The sequence below is a fragment of the Prunus avium genome, chromosome 7 (assembly GCF_965620075.1).
Source record: "Prunus avium chromosome 7, drPruAviu1.hap1.1, whole genome shotgun sequence".
NCBI classification, from domain to species: Eukaryota; Viridiplantae; Streptophyta; class Magnoliopsida; order Rosales; family Rosaceae; genus Prunus; species Prunus avium.
The window spans coordinates 4,114,117-4,125,773 of NC_142290.1; the positions used below are offsets into that span (position 1 = coordinate 4,114,117).

At 35.8% G+C, this 11,657-nt stretch overlaps 1 protein-coding gene and 1 pseudogene across 1 annotated transcript; one reads left to right on the forward strand and one right to left on the reverse strand.

Moving 5' to 3' along the window:
- The first annotated feature begins 1,401 nt into the window (after positions 1-1,401).
- On the forward strand, positions 1,402-9,251 carry CAT2 (cationic amino acid transporter 2). The gene is made up of 14 exons (XM_021959618.2): positions 1,402-1,951; positions 2,484-2,685; positions 2,858-2,942; positions 3,495-3,635; positions 3,741-3,859; positions 3,948-4,044; positions 4,134-4,306; positions 4,409-4,475; positions 4,673-4,831; positions 5,251-5,524; positions 6,179-6,287; positions 6,550-6,662; positions 8,144-8,219; positions 8,764-9,251. Exons 1-14 carry the CDS (start codon positions 1,777-1,779, stop codon positions 8,918-8,920), a joined length of 1,947 nt encoding a protein of 648 aa, XP_021815310.1. The 5' UTR covers positions 1,402-1,776; the 3' UTR covers positions 8,921-9,251.
- A 716-nt stretch (positions 9,252-9,967) lies between these two features.
- On the reverse strand, positions 9,968-11,297 carry LOC148292856 (uncharacterized; annotated as a pseudogene).
- Positions 11,298-11,657: the final 360 nt, after the last annotated feature.

Below are 11,657 nucleotides of genomic sequence, written 5' to 3' on the forward strand. Positions count from 1 at the left end.
TGGTGAATCACGCAAGCTGGTTAGATGCGTGGGGGCAGAGGGCTCGTAGTTGTTCCCACAATGTGCATCCAATGAAATTATTAAAATTATTTTGGTTGTTTTGCTGCCAATAAATGTGCTAGCATTTTCATATGAGTCATCATCACGATTGCCAATTGATTGACTTTCATTTTACACATTTTTTTAATGTTCATTTCAAAAGTTGAGTAGTATAGGTGATTCAAATTTCGTCCGTATCTCAATAAAGTTAAGTAGCAAAAGAATTCTGAATAAAGTCTTCAATTCCATTCGTACACGCAATAATATTTACTCCAACGATAAGATATTTTATTCCGCAGCCATATATCACAAAATAATTAATACATCATGAAGCAACCAAAAAGGTAAGTGGGAGTGCTTTTGCAGGTGGGTGGTGTGGTAGATTCATTTAACCAAAAAGGTTTCGGTCATGTTGGGTTTATAAATTTTGTTTGGGTTTATGGTTAATTATGATGATGGAGGCTAGCGGTTTTAGTGCGGTTTTGTTTACTTAGTTTTGTTTTTCACATAATAATTCATTGCCTTCTTAGAATTGTTACTTTAAATATCATGTTGATATCTTTAATTGTATTGTTGCATTTTATCTAAGGAAAAAAAGGGGGAGTGGGAGAGCAGCCAGCAACTCTGAGCTGCAAGATTGCAATTCCGTGGCCCTTTTTCTTTTTACCAGATATAATCTCATCTTCTATTCCATGGCAATTATTTGACGTAATAAATCTATATATATAAAGCAAAAGGCAGAGAACGGTGAAACATTCAAAATACTAGAAAATGCCCTTGGTTAATGCAAACATTAAGAATTGAAATTATTAATTAAATGAGGATAATATGGTAAATTCACACTTTTTCATATTTAAAAAAATTAAAATTAAAAGAAAAATCGGATAATGGATCCTATTTTTATGGAAAACAACTACCCATTATCTTTTTTAAATTTAAAAATAAAAGCCTCTCGCAGGTGCGGAAGCACGTGCGAAGAGGCTAGTAACTAACTAATGTCATTAAAAAATATGAATTTGAACTGTTCACACGTCATCACATTGTGATGAGTAATTATCCATCATATATTAACTTACTATTTGTTTCACCTCCAATAATTCAAGATTTTCTTTCAACGACGACGACAACCCAATATGAAGCCATACGAGCCAGAGCCAAATGGATAACTTTGGGCGCGTGTGGGCCCACTAGAATGGATCTAATTACGTACGCAATCCTAATTCCCGGTTTATTCTTTATTGGTATTTTCTGGACTGCTTCAATTTCCTATGTCAGCAAAACAGAATAAAAAAAAAAAAAAAAGAAAAAGAAAAAGAAAAAGAAAAAGAAAAAGAAAGAGAAATAAAAAGAAAAAATCAGAAAAAACACCAACTTCAGATTATTTTGGGTTGTTATCTGAACGAGGAAACCACCACCAACCCAAAAGGAAAAAGGGAAAAATCCACCCTTTCTTTCCTTGATCTGCCCGCTTCCCGTTTTGTTACATAGGCCTCAAAATTCTATATCAGATTATGTACACGGGAGGGCAGGCAGGTTGAATTTGATTTAGTGTATATAAGTTCTAATTTTTTTGTAATTTTTTTTCCTTTTAGATGAAGTAATTGAAGTTATCATTAGTATCAAATCAAAGCAAAGAAACCGATTTTGTATCTTTTGCTTTGGACGCCAAAAGGCAGTCTTGGAAGATCAAATTTGTTAGCTTTCTTGGAGAAAAATTGAGTTTCTGGGTTTTGTGTGATGGGTTTATTAGTTGATTCGAAAGACGGTGGTGGAGGTGGAGGAAGTGGAAAACAGGGTTCACGGGGTGGTCTGAATAGTTTTATAAGGAGGAAACAGGTGGACTCGGTTCACGTGAAGTCTGGGGGTCAACAGTTGGCCAAGGAATTGACTATTCCCCATCTTGTTGCAATTGGTAAACTTTTCCTTCTTAATCATTTTCTGATACATGTGTTTTGTGTTTGCATATGCGTTTGGATAATCTCATATTAAACTGTTCATGTTAATTTGTTTTTGTATTTAAGATGATTAAGTGTTTGTTCCTCGCTATATTCTTGTAATAATTGGTATTAGATTTTGATCTCCTGTGTCTATTCCTTTTTCCTCTCAACTTTATCTTCCTGCTCTGTGCCTCGCTTTGAAATTCAGATTTATGGTATGCTTAAGTTTTTCTTTATTTATGCACCCTTCATCATAAAATTACTCATTTACTACTAATCCCTTGCGTATGATTTAGTTGATTATTGTTCTTACTAAGTTTTAACTGCATAATTTATATTGATGGCCTATTGTGTGTTATACACATACACCCACTCATGCACTCAAATGTCAGACCACTTTAAATTTTTGACTGAAATAATGAAACAAGCTACTTCCCTTTATTGGACATCATGGTTTATTTGTCTTTCACAAATATTTTACTGTTAGTTCTCATATAACTTGATTAGGAGTTGGCTCGACGATCGGAGCAGGAGTCTATATTCTTGTTGGAACAGTGGCTAGGGAGCACTCTGGACCAGCCCTGGCAATTTCCTTTCTAATAGCTGGAATAGCTGCAGCTCTTTCAGCCTTTTGTTATGCTGAGCTTGCAAGTCGCTGCCCTTCTGCTGGGAGCGCCTATCACTATACGTACATATGCATTGGAGAAGGGTAATTTCTCAGTGATTCTCTGTCGCTAAAGTGTCGTGCATAGCAATTTTAAAAGAAAAGGAAGAGTAAAGTTTAGCATTCTTGTTCAAGAAAAGATTCTTGTACCGACTTAATTACATTGAAACTTTTCGTTTGCATCAGTTAGTGATATCAGAACTATCATTGTTTGCAGTGTTGCTTGGTTGGTCGGTTGGGCTTTGGTTCTAGAATATACAATTGGTGGTTCAGCGGTTGCTCGTGGCATATCCCCTAATCTGGTACAGTTGATTTACTTTTAAGTATCCAATTTATGTATTATGCAAAACAAGACTTCTTGTAACTTTTCCTTCTGTGAAGCTCAGAGCATAATCTGCTGAGCTGGAACTGGTAGAACTTGCAAATTTATCCAAATTATTTTAGAGTGAACCATATCTCTCTCTCTCTCTCGCTCTGTTTCTTTTATTTTTGGGTAGTTTTATCTGGTTTTAAACGTCGAACAGCCATATTATGTACTTTACTTCCTTTATGTATACAATTGGATATATGGGCAATTCTTCTGAAATACTAGCTCACAATAAAGTGAATGCCATATGTGCTCCTGTCTTGGTTGAAATTTGGGCTAGGATTTTAAATTCCTTGAATTAGAATGACCCCTTCTTTGGATAGGAACTTCTGATTCTGCTCCAGTTTATCAGTAAGGGAGAACACTGTAGTATTTTTTCTTGTTTAAATTTTGAGTTTATTTCCATGATTCTTCCTGCATGCTTTGACAATTTTCAAGAAATAAGTATATGGAATATGTCGTTATGTATTTGTTTTTCTTCCCCAAGGCATTACTTTTTGGAGGAGAGGACAGTCTGCCTGCTTTTATAGCCCGGCAATATATTCCTGCGCTCGATATGGTGGTTGACCCCTGTGCAGCAATTTTAGTATTTATTGTCACAGGGCTCTTGTGTGTGGGAATCAAGGAGGTACTTATATATCTTCTTTGTTTTCTTTTTGCGTAGAACAAAAATTCTTAAACTTGCCAAATATATTTGTCCTTTTTTGTGTAATTGAACACTTAATTTCTGCAGAGTACGTTGGCACAAGGCATTGTGACGACAGCAAATGTATGTGCAATGATATTTGTCATAGTAGCTGGTACTTACTTGGGTTTCAAGACTGGCTGGGCTGGATATGAACTTCCTACTGGGTATTTGGCATCCCTATTTGTATATCTACTCGTTTACTTTTTCTAAAGGAAAATTTTCAATTGTCCTTCCTCTTTATTGATTTAACAGGTACTTTCCCTTTGGGGTGAATGGTATGCTTGCTGGGTCAGCAACTGTCTTTTTTGCATACGTTGGTTTTGATACAGTTGCCAGCGCTGCTGAAGAGGTATGCCATCCAAAATATCATTTTTATAAGACTGTAGAGATGTTTTATCTTGTGTAGAATTTGAATTATGCCTTCATGTATTTCGAAAGGTGAAGAATCCTCAACGAGATTTGCCACTGGGTATTGGTGCTGCCCTATCTATTTGCTGTGCGTTATATATGTTGGTTTCAATAGTCATTGTTGGTTTAGTGCCTTATCATGAAATGGATCCTGACACACCCATCTCTACTGCATTTGCTAGTCATGGGATGCAATGGGCTGCGTAAGTGAATAATTTTATGGTGCTTGCAATTTCTTTACATATCTTTGGGTAATTAAGTTAAACTTTGGGAATTGAAGGCTATTTTCCTGTTTGTGGTTGAAGGTATGTGGTAACTGCTGGAGCTGTTACTGCTCTCTGCTCATCATTGATGGGTTCTATTCTTCCTCAGGTATTCTTTGTTGATCTTTTGTCATGTTCCTTTCATCTCTTCCTTTTCAAGAGCTACAAAGTATGGTCTCAGCTCTCTTCTGCTTGTTTATTACAATGAATCTCCTATCACTTGTACCACTGATTAATATATCATTATTCTATTTAATTTGATTTTGTTTGATGAAATATTGATGCCTTTCATATTCTTATGCTTAGCCACGAATCCTGATGGCAATGGCTAGAGATGGATTGCTGCCATCATTTTTCTCAGATATTAATAAACGCACTCAAGTTCCTGTGAAGAGTACAATCACAACTGGGATTGTTGCTGCGGTCTTGGCATTCTTTATGGATGTTTCACAGTTGGCAGGAATGGTAAGTTTCATGGAAAGATCTAGTATTGTTGAGGTGGATAATTTGTTTACTCTTTGCTCTGCTAAAAGGCATTTGAGTATTCTTAATTTTAATGCTATAATTTTTGGTTACCAGACTGTAACTTTATCAAGGGGGTTCCCATTGCATGTGAACTACCCTGGGAGGTTTATTTATTTATTTCCTACAGTAATATTTCTGACCCTTGATAATATCCTGAAACAAATTCTGATGTTGTCAAGGAGTTTATATTCTGGATCATGGTAATGACACATGGAACTCAATACCAGATGGAAATACATGTGTTTAACCCTTTTTTATGTTGACACCCACCTTTTCCTGTAGTAGTGAATGTACATCTTTTAATGGAAACAAAATGTGTGATGTGGAGACTGACTTGTAGGTCTACTTATGTTGTGCAGGTTAGCGTGGGTACGCTTCTTGCATTCACCATGGTAGCAATATGTGTACTGATACTCAGATATGTCCCACCGGATGAGGTGCCTTTGCCTTCATCTCTTCAGGAGTCCATTGATTCAGTGTCATCGTGGCGCGGAAGGAATTCTCATGAGATTAGTGAGGAAGATCCTAAGGCTTATGTTGGTTCTTCCAAGGAAAGTACTAAACCTCTACTTGACAAAGTGGATATCTTGGTTGAACTTCCTCTGATTGAAAAGCAATTGCCTTTTGTTAACTGTAAGTTCCTTATGGATATAGTCTCTTATCTCACCTTATTTTTTTCAACCACTGCAATTGTAGAAAGGTCAAACACACACACACACACGCAGATAGAGAAAAGTTTGGTTCACAAGGAGACATTCGCAGTGAGAATGTCCTGTGCCATTTGAACACTCACACACACACAGAGATATATATAGAAAAGTTTTCTATGGTGCGCTCAACCACAAATGCAGATAACCATTTTTGCACTGCTGATCGATTGGCATGTACAGTACCAGGCAATTGGAAAGGCAAAGAAAGGGTTATCTGCACTTGCAGTTAACCGCATTATTGAAAGTACATTTCCCAACTATAAATCAGGAGTGCACATTCAGGCATGATTCTACACACTCAAATGGCCTAATTGATAGTCTGACATCATAACAAGTCAGACGGACTGGAAAAAAATTACTTGATACATATGTATACGGGGGAATACTCTCTTGTCATACTTATGTTTCCAGAATGAATCTGGGCCACACTTTCAGGAAAGAATCAACCTGATAAATAGTGGATATTTCTGGCGTTATATTTGTATCAAAACATCTGTTTATGAAGTTGTGCTCTGCTTTCATGTCATCTAGATCATTCTGAAATGCTTTTGCATTATTTATGTGTGCCTTATTGCAGACACACTAAGTGAAGATAAGAGGCGAAAGATTGCTGGCTGGACCATAATGTTCACATGTGTTGGGGTGTTTCTCCTGACATATTCAGCTTCAGATTTGGGCCTCCCCAGGTGGGTTGATTCTAGTACTAGGTTTAGTTGTTTTGAGAATGATCTTTTCTGGTTGCATGATTTTAATCATTCATTTTTAGCTGCAAAAACAAATTCTAGAGGAATGTTTAGTCAGCTGATAGTCTGCCTAGATTCTAAAATTGATTGCCAAGATTTGTGGTTTTTAATATTAGTTTATGTTTCAGTTTCTACTAGTCATATAGGTTATTTATATATTCCCCGTTGATTAATTCTTCAGAAACATTGTTGCTTTCAATTTCAGCTTTCTTCGCTATACATTATGTGGAGCTGGTGGCATTCTTCTTCTATTAGGTCTGGTTGTGCTCACATGTATAGATCAAGATGAGGCAAGACACAACTTTGGGCACACAGGAGGTAAGCTCGCTATTTTATGATACTACAAATTTCATCGAAATTATTTCAAGGGGTGCAATATGTAAATACCCAAATAACAAAAGAAGAAAAAAACTATAAAATATTAAAATTAAATGTGTGTTATAAAAGAAGTGAGTAAAATAAGTCATGTAAGTTATCCAAAAAGATAGTCAATTTCTTGAAATTGGTCCTGATCTATGTTGAGAGTAAAAGTTTTACATATGGTTTTTGAGGCTTGCATCACATTATATAAAATCTCTGGCATCTCAACTTATAGCTATTTGGTTTTGAATTAAATGCTCTAACATTAAAATAGTACCACAGTAGGTTTTACCACTCGACTAGGCCAAGTCCATGAGAGGTGACCTAAGTAGGTAAGGGAAGATACTCAATAAAAGGACAGGGTTTCCAATGATGAGTGGAGCTATGTGAGGAGTGGGCTACTATTGATGTGTGCAACTACCTTAAGAGCTATCATGTGAGTGGTTCAACGAGGTCGACATTTGGAAGTATGGTGGAAAAATAGAAAAATAGAACATCTTGGCTTAGTATATGAGTTCTTGGGCACCCTTCCCTTGCAAGCCGGTTTTGCAAGGGTAAGTTTCCAATTGGTACATATTAATTGGTAGCCATAAGAAAAAAAAAATCGTATGTCAGAGCAAACAGGTGTTCTCATAATTGATTCATGTGTTTGGTTGAGTTTGGACAAACATGAGGAAGTGCATCAAGAATATTAAATTTTTATATCAGGTATTTGAAGCCAACCTGTTTTTTTGGTCGAAACCAGACTTTTGTGTAGTGAAACATGGTCAACTAATTCCACTGATTGCTTATGCATACTGCAACAAAGGAATACAAAGAAATAGAATACCCAAAAACAACAAATGCATGTATATAAGATTTCAAAGAATTTACTAACTGGCAGTTCTTTAATGCCAAGATGCAAACAGCCGCCATAGCACATAAATACCAAATAAAGAAAACACAAACCCTAAATTTCACAAGCCATAGGATAATGCAGTAATGCTTGATGAGCTCATTCCACTGCCTGTTTATGCATACACCAAGGGAGAAAGAATATAAGAAACAAAAAAACAAAAAAACCACTTTGTAAGTTTGCCAGGAAATCTACCGGTACACCATTTAATCCCTAATAAGATGAATATCTATGTGTGTGTATACATGCGCACACACAAATACTGGTTGTAGTTGAAGCGGCTAGTTTTTTTTTTTTTTTTTTCTTTTTAGAAGAAATAGTCCATGATGGTAGTTAATCTAATTTGGTTATGTAGGTTTATTTTACTTATAATTGAAGTGTGATCTCATTTGTAGTGATTGGAATATTAAAACAAATAATAAAGAAACATAATAATGTCTTCATCTCATGTTTAGTTACATTGGATTAAATTGTTAGGTTGCTTTTAAGTGTGGAAACTACTATTTGGCTTCTTAATAACAATGATATCTTGGTTTCCTTTCAGGTTTCATTTGCCCGTTTGTCCCACTGCTACCTATTGTCTGCATTCTCATCAACGTCTATTTACTTATCAATCTTGGGTAACCATCCAATTAAAGAGTCCACTTTATTTTTTCTGTTAATTTGTTGCTTCCCTTCCTGATAGCTTTTCACTATTAAGAGAAAGCCTACATACTTATATCAAGGGAAAGCCTACATACTGGAAAGGGTTCCACTATCTTTGCCCATATAATTACCTTGTCGTTTTCCTTCCACTTTTCCATCTTATTTTGTTCCAGGGGGATTATATTATTTGGATAAAAAAGGAAGGCAATGGTTTATTTTTAGTCAAGCAGTTTTGTGGAAGACTATGATGCAAGTTTCAATTTAAAAACAGCTAAAACAATCCTGTTTTGTAATTTAGTGTTAGTCTGAAAGTGCATTATTGTTTTGCAACAACACAGAGCTTTGGTTAATTCCTGCAACTTGGAAAGAAAACTATTTATGACCATGACAGGGGAAAAAGTTGTCAATTGCAACTGGAGCTTCTATGATTTTTCCTGAATGCGCTGTTATCTAATCTGTCGTCTGTAAATACTGTTTCCTTTGATCCCTAATACAATGCATTTATTGTTTCGTTTTTAGAGCGGACACCTGGGCACGCGTTACCATATGGCTGTTAGTAGGAGTGGTTATTTATCTATTCTATGGCCGAACACACAGCTCATTGGAGGATGCGATTTATGTGCCAGCAGCCCATGCAGATGAAATCTTTCGCAGCTCAGACAATTATGTGTCTTAAGTCTTCACAAGGAATGCATTTATTAAAAGTCTGGGTCCTTTTTCATCTGGTTATCGTGAAGTTTCCTTTTGTTTGTGTAATTTCTGTTCCGATCGATTATTTATTGTTTGTAATCTTATTGTAGCAAAGGGCGGAAAGCAGTCCGTTGTATAATATCGTGTTATTGGTTATTGCTGCTTTATTGTTTGTAATCTTATTGTAGCAAAGGACGGAAATCAGTCCATTGTATAATAGCTTGTTATTGGTTAATGCCAGACATGTTCGATGAATGTAAATAAGTTGCAATTAATGAAAGTTTCCACTTTCCTTTCTTAGGACAGTGGCATGGAAACCTTCCCTCTTATCGTTCATTGGAAAATTTAGACTGATGTGACAGTTATGAAGCTTTGCTGGCCGGCATTGGCCTGAAGGCTGAAGGCTGAAGGCTGAGTAGCCGAATTTGATAAAAATGCCAATTTGCATTTTGGCTCGAATTTGGAACATTCAAGCTCAGTCGAATCGGATAAAAGCCTGGCCTGGCCGGGCATACTTGTGGTGTGCCAAGCATGGCAACAATAACTGCCCATTATGAATCAAATCAGCCACTCGGAAATGCAGAACGCCATTTGTATTGTAAGTTGAAGCTAATAGACTCTAATGCTCTGTTTGGATAAAGGAATTGCAAATTACATAGAATTCTAAAATGAGGGAATTTAGATTTCCGTCATTTCAATTTCTGGCAATTGAAGATTTCAGTGTTTGGATTTTTGTATGTCGAATTTTGTAAATGACGGAAATTGAAATTTTTTCAATGTTTGGATAGCTCATGTAAATTGTAAATGACAGAAATTAAATATTTCAAAAGAACAAAAAACTGATAACCGACATAGAAGGTATTCCTCGAAGTATAAAATAACATATCGTTTGATGAACTAAATAACTCAACTTAAACAAACAGAGCGTATTAGCAAACCAAATCACTCCCCACGTGCAATAAACATAGCAACGTACTCATTTTTTTCTCAATTGGGAGTGCCTTCAGCATCTAAAATTGTTTGTCATTTTCTATCAACCAAGCACTTGCGTTGTGACGTTGAAAAATGAAGGTGTACGTAATATACTCCATCGTTTCTTCAATAGTCCAAACCCTCTTTCAACTACATTCCATGCAATTGAATGACATAGCTCTCTGTAATTTTTAGGTCGATTGTTCCCACTCCATTCACTGAAGTGATATCTAGTTCCTTTATATGCTGCTAAAAACCCCGGTCCATTAGTATAACCCACATCCACAAGATAGTACTTATCTACAATAAGAAATTTTAAAAAGCAAATTAGATATAAAGAGCTTGTATTGAAGAAAAAAAAAAAGAAGGAAAGAATATCAATCTAATTTAAAACTAGTATTAAAAATTACCTCTTGCAACATGAAATCGGTTGTTCCTACGTAAAGCATCTCGCAATATACAAGCATCAGATGCGGAGCCCTCCCATCCAGGTAATACATATATAAAGAGGACAAACCCCTAAAACATTAGTGGAGAGATCGCCCTTCCTATTTCGATATCTTGGTCTTTCTTCCGCCGACACTGTAACCGGAATATGAGTTCCATCAAGTGCCTCAAGACAATTCTAAACATGAAGTATAAAAAAGTACAAGTATGAAACTTAAGATAACTAGTTAAAAAATAAAATAAAAATCTTATTTTTTTTCTAGTTATATAAGTACCTCAAACCACTGCCTTTTGTTTCTTTCAGAATCACAACAGTACTTGGCTGGAATTTTATGTATTCTTCACTAATTCTCATCATGGCATATAAAACTCTGTTAAATTGCCGACTAATTGTTTCAATTGAACGGTAATAGTCAAAACCAATGACTCTGTATTTCATGATGTGAGCAATTATTTTCAAAAATATTGCTACAGATTCTTCAATTGAAATATTTCTTGGTGCTGTTTTTTATAAGTTTGGAGCTGTTTTTTTTTTCATGAAAAGTTTGGCCCTTTTTTTTTTTATGTAAGTTTTGGCACACTAGAAAATATGAATTCATGCACTATGGAAATTGTGAAATTACGCCTATTTTGATGAAAATTAAACTCGGGAATTTGATGCCTCAATTTCCATATTTTTTCCACGCGTCATTCAATAAATTCCGTGCTTAAGTTGCCAAACAAAGGAATTGTCAATTTCTCCTCTTAAATTCCCGACTTTTAGCTAAATTCTGAGTTATTTTCCCTCATCCAAAAGGAGGGTAAGCTCCTCTCAAGCCGATGGTAATGCTAGAAGGTGATAATAGCTCAGAAGACCATAATTAAAACCTATTATGGCTGAGTAGAGAAACCAATTGACATCCGTAAAAATTCTTTGCAACCACTTACAAACCTGAACTGGTCATGTCATAAATTTTGACCATGCCGAGCCTAAGAGTGAGAACGAGTTAAATCTAATGAATTCTCTACAAGGTACTCTGCCCAGGGATGGTTATGTATCCCACATTACAATCTCAAGTTTCCACTCATCTCCATGACCAATATTTAAAACCTTCAATAGAAGGGGACAACCACACTTCTTTGTACCATGGGCTTTGCAATGCTTTTTCTTCCGATGATTCATGTCTGCATTGGAATTCATTGCTTGGCGCGGGTAATCTGAATCTACATCAAGACTGCTTAGTACAATACTATCCACCTCTACCACAAAAAAAATTAATTCTCGCTCGTTTCAATCTATTTTGTCCAACAGCATCAGACCTCTT

What these genes read in the sequence shown, in the direction of transcription:
- CAT2 (XM_021959618.2), top strand. Translation starts at nt 1,777, where the DNA reads ATGGGTTTATTAGTTGATTCGAAAGACGGTGGTGGAGGTGGAGGAAGT. An exon ending in TGTGTGTGGGAATCAAGGAG is followed by an intron (nt 3,636 to 3,740) that starts GTACTTATATAT and finishes TAATTTCTGCAG; the next exon opens with AGTACGTTGGCACAAGGCAT. An exon ending in CAACTTTGGGCACACAGGAG is followed by an intron (nt 6,663 to 8,143) that starts GTAAGCTCGCTA and finishes GTTTCCTTTCAG; the next exon opens with GTTTCATTTGCCCGTTTGTC.